Below are 18,460 nucleotides of genomic sequence, written 5' to 3' on the forward strand. Positions count from 1 at the left end.
TAAGTGACCATTACATAAAGATCAACCGAAAATGGAACGTTTAATCAGAGAACGCTGGTCACGCACCCAGCACAGATTCCTACGTGCCAATTCTGTAATGAAACCCTACCCCACGGAAAACCGTGCGCAGAAGCAGTTAAGGAAAGTCCGCCTACCACAATCGAAAACTGCACGCAATTAGCTTATCCCGCATAAATGTGTACTATATGCTAACCATTCTATCAAACGTTTAAAAACCATTTCCAATATAGGTCGTTCAACGATAGAATAACCATTGCATGGTATAATAACGAACTTAAGAATTATCGTTTTTTTTTCATACTCGACCATCCAAACAACGGATTGTTAAGAACGGTCACTATACCAGAATATTCTTTTTTCCATACTTAAAATATTATTTTCAATTCTATCGACTGAAGTTTTATTTTGTTGCACTCCATCTTCTGAAGGAAGCTTCATTGACACTAAGTCGACTATCGCTTTATCTAATTGAATTATCGCCCGCAATATTGTAAGACGAGGTTTTTCGAACATGTTAAAAATAACAAAAAGCAATGTTAGCCTCCGGCACAAAAGTACAATGTAGTATACAATTCTTCAAAATAGGATACTTAATGTAGGAAATCACGCAACATTTGCACGAGCTGGCAGATATGAGGTGTTAGATGTAACTCTCTGCTCCGGCGGTATTACGCATGAGTTGGCAAACTGACTCGAGCCCAAAGAGCTCGAACCGTCGTTGTCTGATCATAAGCGCATCGTCTTTGATCATTTCAACGTCTCGCTAGATATTGTCACGTATCATAATCCATGATCTACGAACTGGGAGCTCTACGAAGAGGATTTGGCGACTAGATTTCATGGGTATTTTCCGACAATTGAATCTCCAAGTGACTTGAATGAGGTCATGAATAAAACAAACTCATTCAGTATACGAGGCTGGTCCGCTTCGAGTTTAGCGTGCTGCTAGAGGAACCCCTTGGTAGAACACTGAACTTGTTCGACTCAAAAAGTTAAGTGGAAGAGCTTGGAATCGCAGACGCAGGGACGGGTCGGAGGCATTTAGGTTGACTCGCAAAGCACCTTTGCACAAATGTCTGAAGTCTCAACGGACTAGTAGATTCAATATGTTGCTTTCGATCTGCCTGACATCTTTTCAAGTAGTTCTGATTCTTGGGCATTTGCTCGTAGAATTGTGACAACCGAATCGATCAAATGGGCGATTGCAAGTTTTGCTTCGTATAAGTCTTCGGGACAAAATGGAATCATTCCAGTTCTACTTTCATGAAGATATAAGCACTTCAAGCATTTTTTTTTTTGAAAAAAGTGCTTACTTCTAGTCCTGCAACAGGATACATTCTATTAGCGTAGCGGGCAATAACTGTCAAATTCATTCCCAAAGGTGGCCGCGTCACTTATGAGGAGGCAAAGAGCTTTAGACCGATCAGTCTGACCTTCCTCCTTGTCAAATCAGTGGAACGTTTAATCGACCACTGCATTCGGGATGTTAGCTTGGGCGAGCACCCGCTGCATGCAATGCAACATGCATATCAGCGGCGAAGTCTCCTATCACTCTATTAAACAATGTTGTCTACAACATTGAAAAAGCTTTTTTCACAAAAGCAATCATGTTTAGAAGTTTTTCTTGATATTGAAGGTGCTTTTGACAGCGTGTCTTTCGAATCCATTTTGGAAGCAGCGCGAGGTTATATAAGTTCCTTCATATATCACGAACTGGATACACGCAATGCTTAGCAACCGACATCTGTGCTCATTAGGGCATTGCAAATTTTTTTTAATTCTCAAAGGCCCCCCCCCCTCTCATATTGTGACAAATGTCAAAGTAAGCTCAGATGCCAAATTTCACATCATTTGGACAATTCTAGACCCCCGCCCACTTCGCTTGAAATTTTTGAAATTGGTGCTATGGGAAAATGTGGAGGAAAACATATGAAATGCTATAACTTTTGAAGTAGCAATCAGAAAATTATAATTTATACCTCTTTTTAAAGAAAATAGCCTTAGTATTGAAATGAAGATCTTCCCGTTCCTAGAAAAATACGGGATTGTGGGGTACTGGATAATTTTGGCCCCAAAATCCCCTATTTTTTAAATTTTTCTGCTCCGTGGTGCAAACCATACATATTTTACAGTTTTTCTAATGTGAAAAAATCTCAGAAATCGAACGGAACCTTTTAGACCTTTGTCCGAATACGAGAAGTTGGGGTTATAGAGCCTTTTGTCATTTATATTAAATTTTATCATTTTCTCGTGCATATATCTCTAATATTCTTCATTAAATTTTCATAAATTGTACCTTGTTGAACATGGAAAATTCTTAGAAAAACAACAAAAATAGATTCGTTTGCGTTAAAACTCAAAAACATCAAATTTTTTGACATTAACTCTACAAACCACAATTTTTTCATTAAATGTCCTAATACCTCAACTTCACCTATTTTTCCAGGTATGAAACTTTTCTCATGTGATTCCTAAGCGCATTTTTCACTATAAATAGTAAATTAAATAAGAATTTTGTTGTTAAATGGAGTTAATATGTGCGATTTTATGATAAAAATGATAAATCGAGACTATGGGCCCTATTCTCACAGTCACGTCACCTAGTGACTAGAAGGAAATTTTGTTCTAGTCACTAGGCGACGTGACTGTGAGAATAGGGCCCTATATGTCAGATAATTTGATGTTACTGAATTTTACCGGTAACGAATCTATTTCTTATTTTATTCCTAAGGATTTTCCACGTTGAAAAAGGTACAATTTATGAAAATTGAAAGAAGAATAATAGAGATATATGCACGAGAAAATGATAAAATTTAATATGAATGACAAATGGCCATATAACCCCAACTTCTCGTATTCGGACAAAGACCTGAAAGGTTCCGTTCGATTTCTGAGATTTTTTCACGTTAGAAAAACTGCAAAATATGTATGGTTTGCACAACGGAGCAGAAAAATTCAAATAAATAGGAGATTTTGGGGCCAAAATGATCCAGTAACCCACTTTCCCGTATTTTTATAGAAACAGGAATATCTTCATTCCAATACTAAGGTTATTTCCTTTAAAAAGAGGTATAAATTGTAATTTTATAATTGCTACTTCAAAAGTTATAGCATTTAATATATTTTTCCTCCACATTTTCCCACCAATTTCAAAAATTTCAAGCGAAGTGGGCGGGGGTCTAGAATTGTGCAAATGATGTGAAATTTGGCATCTGAGCTTACTTTGACATTTGTCACAATATGAGAGGGGGGGGGGGGCCTTTGAAAATTAAAAAAAAATATTTTTGCAATGCCCTAGTGCTCATCGTTAAGACCTCTACTACGAAACTGAATGTCTGCGGATTTCTTCAAAGTGGTGTGCTGTCACCACTTCTATGGAACCTTGTCGCCAATGGCTTGTTGAGGAAACTTTATGAGCTTGGGTTTCCACCATATGGTATCACCGATGAATATCATACAATGATAACCGGCATTTTCATCAATACACTTTTCGATCTGATGCAGCAAGCCTTATGTGTTATTGAGCAATGGTGTCTTCATGTTGGACTATCAGTTAATCCAAATAAAACATAAATGGTGCTTTTCACGCAACGAAGGATTACAACCAGAGCTCGTTCATTGCAGTTTTTTGACGGAGAAATTATTATCGCAGATCAAGTAAAGTACGCTGGGGTAATACTTGACTCAAAACTCAATTGGACAGCTCACATCGATTTCAGGATCAAAAAAGCTTGCAGACCAATGCAGACAGGATTTCGGCAAATCTTGGGGACTCGAACCCAAGCACATTCAGTAGATCTACACAACAATTGCTAGACCAATACTGGCATACGGGTGCCTTGTTTGGTGGCAGAAGGGAGAAGTCATGACAATCCAATCAAAGTTAAACCATCTTCAAAGGATGGTCTTGATGGCGATGACTTGTGCGTTGTCGACAACACCTATTGCTGCTCTAGAGGCTCTCTTAAACATAAAACAACTAAATGTGTTTCTAAAACAAGAAGCACTTTCTTGAGCATACCCTCTTGAGGGATCTGGAAGCCCCACAAGTTTATGGCCCTAAATGGTATAAACTACATGTGACCTTTCAGTCACATTCATGTTCCTTTTAAAGCTTTCAATATGAGAATTCCTCCTTGCGAGAAATGGCTGTCTGGCTGGATAGAGTAACAACTTGAAGAATACGTAGTTTGTTACACTGACGGTTCTTTGTTGGAGGGTCGTGCCGGTGCTGGTGTCTATTGTCGTGAAATGAGATTAAACCAGTCTCATTCGCTTGGTAGATACTGTACCGTAGCAGAAAGCTTCGCGAATCTGTGTGGTGTACATTTGGCACTTGAACAGGGAATTTGAAAGAATTTATTTTTTTTAGATGTCCTAAAAGCACTTAGTTCGGCAGATTCGAGATCAAAATTAATAATCGCATGTCGGACTCAAATCGAAGAGTCGTTCCGGTATGACTGGACATGAATGAGCGGACGAATTGCCAAGAGCTGGCTCTGCGACTGATTTCGTTGGTCCAAAATCAGTTCTACCACTGTTAATAAGTTGGTAAAAGCACAAGATTTGCTCTTGGGCTGCGTCAGAACATGTCAACCATTGGTGTAGCTTGCAAACTCGCGTTCAAAGAAAAACTTTTCTGCCGGATGAAAGGCCGAAAATGTCAAAGAATTTGCTGCATTTTACCAAACACAGTTGCAGTACTCTAGTCAGGGCACTGACGGGGAATTGCAAGCTCAATTATCACATGGCTACTATTCAGCGTGCTGAGTATTGTGCGTGTGATCTTTGTGAATCCGACTAAACTAAAAAAATAAAAAAGTTGATAAGTCAAGTCAGTCATAAAGAACGCGATTGAAAAAAAAATGAAGAAAGCATCCTTTTTTTATCCAGCAGAACCACAAACACGTGCAATAAATTGTTGTCGCCAATATCTAGTTATTTGGTATGCGAATTATTTGGTATGCGAAAAAGTGCTCCGGTTGTGTACGTCATACTCGTCAAAGACGATGAGACACCTACGCAAAGTTTTATATCAGTTCACTGCCAAATTTAATAATACTGTGCTATAGGAGGCCATGGGAAGACATTCAAGATGGTATTAGATTGATCGGGACGGCCAAATTCGAAAATAAAGATGTTGATGTGGCAAGGGATCTGCACATGTGGCATCAAAATTTGATTGCTCTTCGCGATGAATGCATCCGAGAAAAGCTTTCACCTGTGTTTATTCCATCCTTGTTTCTAGCAGTTCCAGCATTAGCTTATTATGCTGAACTTTGGAACTGCTGAAAAGCCAAAATGTCGAAAAGTGGCATAATCCTCCAATCTGCCCCTACGACCTACTGAACGATTTTGGGCAATAATCAAACGGTATTTGCATGAGGATGGGCAATAAATCCATTCCATCGTGCTTAAGCTGACTACTAATATTGTTAAAAGTGATTACTAATATTGTGCAACAACTCATGGATGACATCAAGAGAAAGATGGCTTACAACGAATCATTTTTCAATAATTTTTCATTAGCAAATTTTTGTCTACTTTATAAAATGAACAGTTCTTAAACCGCAGTAATAAATTATACCGATCTTTGAATCCGAAACTATCTTCTCTCGACCTTTATAAGGATTATTAACTATCTGTCTAAAGTTAACCCTGCTAAATGAACATTTATTATACTGATAAGAGTGATATAATGTGTTGACGACTGACCCACAGATAATCTTCTCCGTGGTATAACTAGTACTTCAACTGGGTCACCTTCAAATATTGACTCTATTACAGCGAACGATGGAGAGTTTGATTTCAAATTGAAAATTCCTACTTACGTTCAAAATGGTCTGTTGAGCTTGAACCTCCGTCACGGGTTTGGCTGCCTGTGAGTAGCAGGGGGAGAAAAAAAAGGTTGAAAAAGAGACCATAATTAGCACACATATTTTACAGCCTGTCACAAAGGATAACTAACTACAATCTACTACTACTACTACTACTACGCAAACTGAACCCCATCAGAAGGGTGAGCGATAACGAGCTACATGGACAAAGGATAACAAGCAGATGGGGGACCCACCCAATCACTGATGTGGATTCGACATAAAGGAAGAGAAACTCGGTCCAGCAGTTATCGATTGAGCATTATTGTTTGTTCGGTCGATGGATGGATGCTGCTGTCGGTCGGTATGGGGTGAATTACGCAGAATTTATGCAGTTTCTGATTTAAAATAATAATTTTCATATAGTAATTGGTTCGGTAATGGCAGATTGTTGATTAAAAGAACTGTTGGATAGCAGCAACTACAAGAACTCGAAATACAATCAAATTGATTTTTTTCTCACCAAGAACAGCATTAATAATGAGCATTGGATGCTTGGAGGAAATTAATGCCGTTATTATTATAAAGCTGTGGGTGGGATCGATCGAATATTTAATGATGCGCACAATAATTGGAATAAAAATTGAAGAAAAAAATATTGTGATTCGTGATTGTGAGCAGTTCGGCGAAACAAAAATTAAATGTCAGTTTGGATTTCACATCACTGTCTTTAATTGCAAGATCACTGGAACGAAATTATTCAAAAATATTTAAATTCATTTTTTGTTCGTCGGTCTTTGTCCGATTTAAGGAACCATATATGGCAACCCATAAACACGTGGGCCGAAACGAACGGCTTTACTCTCCTGCTGAAAGAAAAACGTCACTAAGGATTTATCGCCTCAGAACAAATGTCCCAACGAGTTGCAGGTCCCGTTAGGTGTGCAGAAGGGACCTTCAACGCTCTACCTCAGGTGCTATCAATTAATCAAATTATTGCAATTGATGTATGTATCGAAATCTGCAAAATTTCTGATGCAAGATACAACCCACATTTCCATTGTTGTTTCCTCAAACCAATCAGGTAATTTCGCTAGTCCGATATTCGAAAAGACCTGATGGCATTTCCAAACCAATTTGGTTTGGTTTGTTATCATCATACGTGCGTAGGGTAATGGGCATATTTTCGCCATGTTTCTATTGTAACCGTACCCATTTGAAGCAGTTGGTTAGAGCAGTGTCTGCCATTTTTGTTCAATTCCTTGGGTCAAATGGTAGGACGATAATTGGGGCACTCGATTCGAGTTTTCGCTGCGCTCAAACACGAGTATTTCATCGTTTTCAGGGCATTTGTAAACAGCTTCGTATTCCATCAATTGTAAATTAGGCACTTTACCCTATCCTCTCATTCGAGACACCCTCTTGTATCATCATCCCTAACAGGATTGGTCTACGCAAACGATGCGCACTGGGAAAATCATAATCCAATTCACCGTGTGCCCCGATTGAATGTTGTTAGGTTTGCAACGGGTGCCAGCATCTAAAGTACAGGTTAGGTAGATCCGAACGACGGTCGTGCGATGGTGTGCGTAATAACTCTTTGATTCGTTCGCCCTGGAAGTTGATTGAATGCCTCGAGCCAAACGTTTGCAGGTGAGATCCCAATCAGCAAGTGTAGCCCAAAATTGCACGAATGTTAACCCCTTCATGCCCATGTCGTTTATAAATAAACAAATTTTTGCTCATACAAATTTGTAAGACTAACAACTTGCCCTTCGCTTGAGAAATAAGCTAGCCATATACAATACACAGAGACGTAGCGAATTCTTCTGGAGCACTTTTTTTCAGAAGACTTTATGTCAGTTCTTATGGTAAAGAAGCATAAGGAGACATGTTGGTAAACTTGAATGATTCGTAGTTATTCTACCTAAGCTCGACTCCAGCCAACAGAAGACAAAAGATTAACCTGTATGATTTTAGGACAGTTTCTAATGACCCTGCCACTTCTAGTTTTCCGATCTGTATATTTCACATCCTTGCTCTCACTTGAGTACTACCCAGTAATCTCTAGAATGTCGTTAAAAAATAAAAAAGGAAATGTGACTGCATATTAGCCGAAATAAAAAAAAGGAAAAAAATATGCATATTGAAATGACACGCTTGTCCTATGTTTTTATAAAGCAGATAAAGATTTCAGCGCTTTTCTGAGGTTAGCATTTTATAATGTGTAAAAGTACAAGTAAAGCAACTACAATTATTTCTTGTCCGATGGATCCTGTTGACACAGTTTGCTGCTGCGTGTTTAATTTTTTATGTTTTGGTGGAAAATCGTTAGCTGTATTATCCACTACAATTTGGGGGTCAGGTCAATCGGTCTGCCTTCTCTCGCGTTCACGTCCATATCGTCATCGCTACGACGTCGTCAAAAAAATTTAGCGACCTAACCTAAAATTTTGAAATTTTATGACGCCACCAAATACCCATCGTTGGTCTACTATTCTTACGAGCCACTGTTGTGTATTAGTCTTCTTTGGCATTGGCTGCTTTGTTGGTTTTTGATTTGTAGACATTGGGTGATGTCGTTGTTGAGTGAGTGTTTGTTACTTTCTGATTCGCATATTCATATTTAAGTAACCGATTGTGATTTATCATAAGTTGATTTTGTTCTGGTATCTGTTGCAGTCGATGAATTTTCCTTAACTGCTGCGCAGCGTTTCCTGTGCTGTGGCGTTTAACTGCAGACCTGGCACAAAGCGTTCTGCCCTGGAAGGGTAAGCAGCGTTTCGTGAGTATATTGTACTCCATTGAGTTAATTAGAATAGCGGGGTAGGATGAGATAAATTTCGTCGGGTACATTCTCAACTCACGAGCGCCGTTGGGACCGCCTGAGAAGAGGTTCTTCCAACAGAGACCGAGCATGAGTTACTTCATTACGAGATTAGTGGAAAGTGGTGCGAGATCGTGCAGTCGTACCTCGATTAAATCATCATCCATATATACGAGAATGCTGACTGTTACGTTGTCGTATTCGACGGCGTGCTGCATGGTGTTTCGCTTGATTAACGATTTTCTTTGAGTAATAGTCCTGAACATAAGCAGTACATTACGTTTGATATGGTCATATTGCAGGTTGCGAACATCTGTCACATTAAGCTTCATATTCACTTTTAACAATTGTTCCTTACTAGATAGGTAGAAGCAACGACATTTTTCTACTACAGAGTAGGCAAAGCGACACACCGGGAGAACCACTTGTGTGTCTTCTGGTAGCAATGGGGCAATTTGACTTCTGTTCTGAGCGAGATCAGTTGGTCATGGCAGACTGAAGTTGCGGCATTTGCCATGGATACTACAATGATATTAGAATGTCCCTGAAAAAAGACTTCAGGTTTAAAAAATGAATTATTTCACATAGACAAAGGAATACAATAGAAGTTTTATTGCATTCCTCTGACTAGAAAAGCAGAACTTTCGCTTCGATAGGAAAAAGTTTATTCGTGAATTAGAAGGACCAGTAAAAGTATCGCTAGCCTTGCTGTTTCCTCTGTTATAGATAATTACATAAGAAGTTCTAGTGATCTGACAAGGCTGTTTCGGTTAAAACACGATTAGAATGATTCCCCATGCAGACTTCCAGGATTATTATTTCCTTACACAAAGTGCACAGAGGGTAAAATGCACCGATGTAAAATTGAGCAATAATTTTACAAAAGGACAAAACTGAAATTTCGGGTAAAGCCATCAATATGGAGCACTCCACTAAAGTTTTGTGGAATTTTAAATATAAGTTCAGTTAATATCATTATTTAGTTGTTGACAGTTGACGCTAGCTTTTTGAAGGCGACGGACGGAGTATTTTTTTCCGGAAGACAGTAAATGCAGATCGTTCTCCTAAGCAGACGATTTCTTGACGAAAGCAACCCGCATCTTCCCGGATGGCGAACAAGATTCATCATCAAAGACTCCGGCTTCTCGTTCAAAATCATCCACATTGAACTCCACCGGACCACATCTGATGTGCTTTCGGATCAAAGATCTTCCGGTAAGTATCTCGAAAGTTCGCCCAGATATTCTCAGATTTGTGATAGAAAATGAAAGAAAAGAAAGCAATAGACACTACTGGTGACAAGTATTTTTTCAAGGACTACCGTGCCTACACACCCGCCTACGAAGTTGAGATTGACGGTGTTGTTACCGATTCGAGTTTTTCATGTGTGGAACCGCACAGGACGGTACAAAACAGTATGTTCCTTCAAACTCATAACGGGTATAACTGCTTTGCCTATTAACGTCTTGTTCGACAAGACTGTGCCCTTTGTCGGGAGAGTTCACATCATCCATTACGCTTTCCCGTGTACAAAAAGCGCCTGGATAATTTGAAGCGTTCCCTTGAAAGACGCTTTAAGGACGCTTTTTCAGAAATATTTAAGAGATTTACACCATTCTCCACAACTCATAATTATGCTCGCTTGGTTCAGGAATAGTTTAATTCTGACTATACGCTTGGGGACATCTGAATCCATCGTGTATTTACATTGATTGTCATTTTCAGTTGGACTTTCGGACAATAGTTTAGTGTTTGTCTGAAAATAGCAGGCTTATTATGACACCCAATTGTTCGACTCAGCGACTTGGCGGGGGCCAACCCGGCCAATCGCTCGCTACGGGCCTAGACAATACATTTACGTTGTACGTCTGTATATGTGATGGTATAATGCATTCATCACAGCATGACTCATCTTTCGTTTGTTAACTTTTTTGTACAGTCAAAATTCTTCATTTCCAAAATGTCGCGCATTAAAAATGAAGTGAAAATTGAGGTTTTTGAAACATGACAGATGAAAAGGGTGTAATTATGCAAAAACTGGCGAAGCGCTGTGGAATTTATCACGCAAGTGTAAAATCCATCATAAACAAGTTTAGGAAATATTATTCTTTAGATTAACTGCCAGGAAGAGACAGAAAATCTTATTAGAAAGAATAAATCAATCGATATGTGATGTGGCCATTAAAGCGAGAACGATTGTCGGAACGATATAAACAACTGGAAATCGCCCGACAAAAACAACAAATAAATCGTGTTTTTTTTTAGCTTATCGTCAATCAGGCGCTAGCTTCGTCCTGTCACTAAGTTAACGTCGGATTCTGATGAGACGAAGTCGAAATGAAAATTCCATAACTAAAAACAACATGTTGCAACAAGAGGGTTCGGAAGTTGTATTCACGAGTTTTGCAGTGATCGCGAAGATTTTTTAAGTATTTTAGGTACAGTTTCTGTACGGTACGGATCACAGATTTTTGTAAAAAAGGTACAAATTGATACAGATTTTTTACATGACAGCAGCGTAAAAAATAGGTTTGTACCAGTACACGGAAGTTACTCCGGAGCAAAAAGGAGAAAAAGTATCCTTTTTACTCCGGTTTGCTACCAGAAGAAGAAAAAAGAGAACAAGAGACTACAGGAACGATTTTCTCCGGAGTATCTCCAAGTTCTCCGGGCAGTGGAACAAATTTAACACTGCGATGCGTCCTAGTAAACAACAAGCAAATATTGATTTAAGCCCCTGGCAGAGTGACGGAGAAAGCTGGTCGCACTAGGATGCGAGATTGCAAGAAACCTGGTTACAGCAAACCAAAGGGATGATGTCAGAGTTGTCGTGATCTTCAGATGGTCGATGAGCGCTCTCCGTTGAAATTAAATTCATGGACAGCAACACTAAACGCTTTTCGGTTTGACTCATATATCTAGGGTTTATATCCCACAGGACTGTAACGCCTGCATAACGCTTTAATTCGTCGAGATATTTGATTTTGTTTTATGAACTTAAGTCATGGTTTCCGCCATGTCATTACCGATTCGATTTTCTGTACGTGATCTATTCCATAACTTTATGAACAGTATCAATAGAACCAAACGTTGATTCATGATTTTATTCATAGATTCAGGAACATTATTTACACGGAAAAAAATCCGTTCATAAATTCATGAACAAAAGATCATGATTTCGTGAACTGAACGATTTACGAAAATCGTGACCAAATTCCTGAAATTGTGAATAATAAAACTCGTATTCATGAAACTATTTGTGTTCCTAAAAAACTAGTTCACCCACGAATATATACGTGGCGTTACATTCGAATTTTTGGTTGGGTTACTGTTGTTGTTCCCTAGATATGTTTAGTTTTTTATGATTTTTGTTCATAATTTGGGAAGCCGACAGTCAAACGATGTTCATGATTTCAGGAATTTATTCGCGATTTTCGTGATTTCTCATTACGTTACCGTGCTATTTTATTCGTGAGTTCACTATCAGATGTTTTTATCAGACTAGCGGGATATACGTTCATGATTTCAGGGTCATAGTCGCGCATTTCGTAATTTCTATTCACGTTATCGTCATATTTTAGTCATGAGTAGAGTGATTCATGTTCATGAATCTTACTAACGATTTTAGACATTTTCATCACGAGTAATGTGATTTATGTTCATGATTTCAGGAACTTTGTCATGATTTTCGTGATTTCTATTTACGTTGTCGTGATATTTTAGTCACAATTAGAGGTTTATGTTTTTATGTTTTTGATTTCGGGATCTTAGTTACGATTTTTGACACGAATAGTGTGATATATTCATGATTTCAAGATCTTGGTCACGATTTTCGTAATTTCTGTTGACGTTATCCTGATATTTTATTATAGAGCTTACTTTTCAATTTGACAGGTTACGTAATGCGACTCATGTTCGAGATAACAGCAGTTTTATTCTGTGAATTATATCACCAACTCGATTTGTGGTGCTCAACGCAGTTTTTTCACGAGCATGAACTATTTCACGTGCATGAATGGTAAGTCGTGACTATTATATGAGGATTCACGAACCAGTTTACGTATACATGAAAAATATTTTATAATTTTGTGATTTATTTCACGGGCACGCATGGTCCGTCGTGACTATTATACTAGGAATCATGAACCAGTTCACGAATCCATGAATAATGGGCCCTATTCTCACAGTCCCTTACTTAGTGACTAGAGGGAAATCTTGTTTTAGTCACTAGGTGACGTGACTGTGAGAATAGAGCCCAATATTTCATAATTTTGTGAACCATTTCACGAGCACGGATATTGGATCGTGACTAATATATTAGGAATCATGAATTAGTTCACGAGGATTGAAAGGATTCATGAATAAAATTCCGAGTTTCGTGAACTAGTTCACGAGAAAATATCCAGAATGTTATGATTTTGTTAACTAATGTTCCTAAATCTATGAACAACATCATGAGTTAACCTTTGGTTTTATGAATAATATTCATAAATGTGTGAATTAGTTCACGTGCAGAAAATCGATTTACTAGTGACTTGGCGGAAACCGTGACTGAAGTTCACAAAACAAAAACAAAAACAAATGTTTCCACCAATGAAAGCGTTATGCGGGCGTTACTGAAGGTAAATTGAACATAATTATGAAACACGTGATTTTTGTTCATGGTCCTGTTTTCGTAACGCAAAAACGTGATTGTTCCAGGATTCATGGCACATTATTCACAATTTTTTTTTTCCATGTAGAGTCCCACTATACGACGTGAACTTATCCCACTATACGACGTGAACTTATCCATGATTTATTACATCTTCAACATGAACATGATTTTGATCAATGTAAGTATTTTGGGGTTTTTATCCAAACAGTTTACAGAAAACACCGTTTTGGAATCCTATATGGGCGACCGAAAGTAAAAAAAACGCAAGTACAGAACATGCTTCGTAAAACCCGGTTTAAATATCTTAGAATGTTAAAACTGAATATGAATTTCTAGTGTAAAAATCACACTAAGGCTCTGGGATAAAAGAATCGTTTTAAAACAATCTTCTATGTAAAAACCAGAAAAAAAAATATTCGGCCCTTACAAAGATAACAGATAACAGTTTACTTTAACTGACTTTTAAACTTGAATGTCGATATACGATATACGGATTTTTTCTGCGAACAAATTTTAACCGATTTTTATATTGGATCTTTGTCGACTTTTTTGGGGCAGAACGTTTTAAGCGGGCAGTTTTTATGCTGAAGGATCTTAGTCCAATTTTTACGTTTGAAGTTTATATCCGATTTTTACATGAAATATATATGGAGGTTTTTCAAAGCACGTTCTGTTTTTGCGACTTGTAATTTCACTCACAAATATGCCTTAGGAAAACAATGGACATGAAAGGGTTACCGATCGGAGAATCAATCAATTCCAGATAACCATCCGCTATGTTGCACGTGCGAAAGCACGGAAAGTCAAACATTAATCCAATACTTCAAACCTGTGACGGTTTACGTAGATTGTATTCGGACCGTTTTGCTGCATCGTATCGTGTTTATCACAACACACGAACATCGGGTGTGTTCTGTTGGCCTATTTTGCGGCGTGTCGTACGGCGTTAGCTGCTTGAACTGACTAGCAGTGGCGCATCCGGAAAAATATATTTTTTTTAAACGTCAAAGGTACATAAACCCAAATATATTCCAATAGCCTCCACCGGAATCTGCTCGAATCGAACAAACGGCAAATTGAAGTGGACCGGATGATGTTTCCGCGCGAACATGACAATCGAATTTTTGCTTATGTTTAAAATCATTCCGTTTTCATCACACCACGTGCCATCGAGTTGTTCAGTTCTCTCTGGAGAAATTCGGTATCGGTTGAATCCCGTAGCCGTCGAAAAAATGTCATGTCGTCCGCGAAGGAAAGACCCCGCCGAGCCGCTTGTACAGTCTGCTGTTCCACTTAGAATAACCACACTTGATTTATTCTATGGCAGCGCATATAGCAATCGGATTTGGAATGTGTTGACAGCGATTTATTCGGAATATACATGTCCGTTTAAGTGGTGAATGTTTCGCTTCGATACGTGCAGTATTAAAAAAAATGTCAGGTTGGGTTTTTTGGTGTGTTTCGGATTCTAGTCGTCACTAGCTAACAGCTGACAGGGACGCTAGCTAGACACTACATATAAAAAGAAATAAGTTGCGTGACGGCGATGGACGGAACAATTGGACGGCGTTGATGTCCCAGTGGTATAGAAATACTGATTTGTTAGTGATGAGGTGAGGACCAATGTGAAAATGTGCTTATTCTTCCTAAGGAGTAAATTTTGAGTTTACCCCAGAATTTATGCAAATGACGCACAACTTTAGGTCAGTTTCATTTTGTTTCGGATGCCAGCGATCCAGTCAGTTATTAGCTACTAACGAGTGGAATACGAAACACAGAAAACTACCTTATCTTAAACCTCAAAAATGATGAATTGACAATGTCGGGTTTTTGATGTGGGTGTGTAAGCTCTGTTTTCGTTTTCTCGTTTTCCATCTAGCACATTTTTTTTTAATAGTGCACGTATCGAGACGAAACTTGAATTTCTGAAACACGTGTTTTTCACAAGCAAAATATTCCAGACCCAAACACTACTGTTCCTGCTACATAATAAATAAAAGTGTCCGGATGTTAAGTGGAACAGATTAGTCAATAAATATTGAAGACATTAAAAAAGAGAAATAATATTGGGGCGAGGTGGCTTCCTTTTGGAACGTTGTCGATCTTCCTAGCGAACAAGAACAGTATCTTAGAGCTTCCATCCCGCAAAATCGCTGAAAATGGACTTTTAATGTAGTTTTCGTTGTTTCTCATAAGTTGAGGATACTTAAAGTGGTAAAACGAATCTTAACCGTAACGTGTAGCTTGGTGTCCTAAAAACAAGTACGAATATCGCAGAAGTTTTACTGCTTTGTCTATACTGTTCAAGCACATTTTCAGCAAGCATTTAAAATATGCTGGAACCCTATTTCTGTCGAACCCAATATGCAGGGTTGGGAATCGAACCCAGGTGAGCTGCGTACAAGACAATCGATTTACCAACTACACTATACCCGCATCTTTCTAGAACGCTTTCTCGTAAAACAATCCTTTAAAATTTGTCCATTTGTCATATTGTCAAATTTAATGATTACACTAGTTTACAAATTTTGGGTTAATTGCATGAAGTTAAGAAAAATGTGTTTTCTAAGTCAATTTTGGGTCACTGAGCACGAAAATCATATTCATTTGCTTTTTCAAAAAACCGTTTTTGTGATTTTTTAAAAAAGAGTGTTTTTGAGCACTTTTTGCAGTTTTTGGCCAATATCTCAGGAACAAATCTTCCGATTAACACAAACGACGTACCATTCGAAAAATATTGATGTGCCTGCAGGGCAGGAAAATTTCGAAAAATGAATTGATTGTTGTTCGAAGCCTCACGAAGCACCTTCTCAAGCATACCACATGCAATCGATGAGTTTGACACAATCGCTGCGAACATTTAGGGGTAAAACTTATCTCTGCTCGGACGAAGCGAGCTTCGCATCTAGTTCGCTCTTTACAATGTTCGAAAAAGTTCACATTAACCTTAGAAGCACACATCGTCGAACACGAGGTAAGCTCTTGGCTCGTGGTTTTTGCGTTTTTGGAACATTTCCACAGAGTTTCGAAGCGATATTCGGTGAACACATATAAAGCGAATGCCTCGTTTATTTGAGAATCGCGAACATTGAAGTTTTATATCGCTTCAAGCATCAGCATCATGAGGCCACCGCGAACATGTTCGGTACGTGACTATCTGTCTTAAAATCATAAACTGTAAATCTTATTTTGAGTATAAATAAAATGGATTATTTTAAGATTATAATTTAGGATTTAGGGATTAGGTGCGTCGCATACCTTACCAATTTATGAGCCACGAGTTTGAATGAGCTTAGTGGTAGTGAAATTCAATTTTTTTTCGGAATACAATTATGTTTACTAGCTACTTTGATTGCAAACTCGTCTTTTCTTCTTCAATCGAAGTATATTTTCCCTGCCAAGGAGTTTAGGGTGAAGATGTATAAAGTATGTTTAAGGGGGTAAGGGTTTCAAAAAAAACTTTTTTGGTGAAATGACTCTTTTGGATGAAATGATACATTATAATGTACAAAAGTTTTGATCAATTCGCTTCGCCCAAATTTCTAAAAAAATCGCAAATAGTGTTTTTAACGCTAAAACCATTACCCCTCTCTTAATAATCTCCCTATCTAAAACAAATTCTTCCTAAAAAGAACAATTTTCGGATGGAATCTCACTGCTGACGTCCGAGTTCAGTTAGACGGCGAACTTCAGTTATTTGCATCCACTGAGGGGTAGTTAGGCGTAGTCCGTTGGCCTTTGTTGCGGTTTCTAACGTTCTTGCGCAACATTCCTAAATCGGCTAGTCATATTCACTCAATAATATGCGATGATTTGTGTGTTAAACGTTATTTTTAATTTTACCATATGAATTTATTAACAAAATACCTACATACTTGAATCCATTATTATTGTCATTAATTGAATTATAATTTCTTGGCATCTGTACCAAACCAAGAGGAAAGCTCCCAAATGATTTTTATAATATTGTTTTATAAGTTTATTGGTTGATTACCTAATCACAAGAGACAAAATATTTATTTTCAAACATTTTCGACAGAATCTGTTCACTTAATAAATGAAGTGTCAAACTTATTACATGTTCCTCTTTTATGAAATTTATTTCCTGACTCCTGTACATGTGTTTTGTGATAAATAATGAGAAGGATATTCCAACTTGTTTGTATTGTATTTGTTAACTAATTACTGATGGAGAAACACAAAGAACTTACAAACAATGTTCTAGTGATTGTTTTTTGTTGGAAATCCAAAAACAATTCTGAAAAGGACAAAATTTGGTTTATCTTCTCCAAGATGTAATCTTCTCTTATTTGACCTTTACTAATAAAAAATAAAAGAAAGAAATCTTTAGGGCCTTCTGTATTTTTTTTTTTTGAATCAGTTATAGCCGAAATGCTTTATGTAAGGGAAATCTCGGAAAATGAGAAGCGAAATAAATAACTCCAAATAGAATGCAAGTCGTTCTAAACTCGAACTTTTGTCGCATTCCATATTTCTATATATTATTTTGAAGACCCATATTTAAGATCAATACAATAGTAATTCTTCAAAAGGGCTAATGAGAGTTCTGTAAACAAACTTATTTCGCTGATTTTTCCGCTACAGAGTTGAATTTTATGAAAAATACACATGAATCAACATCTTTGCCCTTGGTAGAATCGATTTCAAATGTTTTCTGTGTTGAAATGATAACAAATTAAGAGAAATCAGCAAAACAAAAGTTTGTTCACAAATCTTATTAGCCCTATTCAAATATGGAATAATAAAATCAATCAAGATCAATTTTGATTTTTTTTTTAATTTTGCGGTGGTGTAATCCCTTAAGTGGTTGATTTAACGGCTTCTTTCAAAATTTATCGAACCTACTCCCATTCGTTCATTCGTTAGAGTAGTTTATGTTAAAGAGAGTGTACTAAATTAATAGGAACACTTAAATTTAGGAAGTTATGACCCTCGCTCCACAATGCAGTTTGCGACAGAATTGCTCAACTGAAAATTATTAAATGAAATGAATGAAAACAAACATTAGACTATAGCATTTTGTACGCATGCACTTCAGAGGTCCAAGGGTTACAATTTCTGTTCTAGTTCTCAGATCGCCAACACATTTTTTTCGATTTTTTGGCCCAGTTCTCAAGG

General features: G+C 37.7%; 1 protein-coding gene across 14 annotated transcripts in view; it reads right to left on the minus strand.

Moving 5' to 3' along the window:
- LOC131693510 (RNA binding protein fox-1 homolog 2) overlaps positions 1-18,460 on the minus strand; it is an 803,264-nt gene that overhangs the window by 23,705 nt on the left and 761,099 nt on the right. For 12 of the 14 annotated variants that reach the window (XM_058981382.1, XM_058981380.1, XM_058981389.1 and 9 more), the window contains one exon: positions 5,853-5,900. The exons of the other annotated variants lie outside the window; for them this stretch is intronic. In XM_058981382.1, the coding sequence (XP_058837365.1) occupies positions 5,853-5,900 (48 nt within the window). The remainder of the gene's footprint in view (positions 1-5,852; positions 5,901-18,460) is intronic. 14 annotated transcript variants of the gene reach the window in all.

The sequence above is a fragment of the Topomyia yanbarensis genome, chromosome 3 (assembly GCF_030247195.1).
Source record: "Topomyia yanbarensis strain Yona2022 chromosome 3, ASM3024719v1, whole genome shotgun sequence".
Taxonomy (NCBI): Eukaryota; Metazoa; Arthropoda; class Insecta; order Diptera; family Culicidae; genus Topomyia; species Topomyia yanbarensis.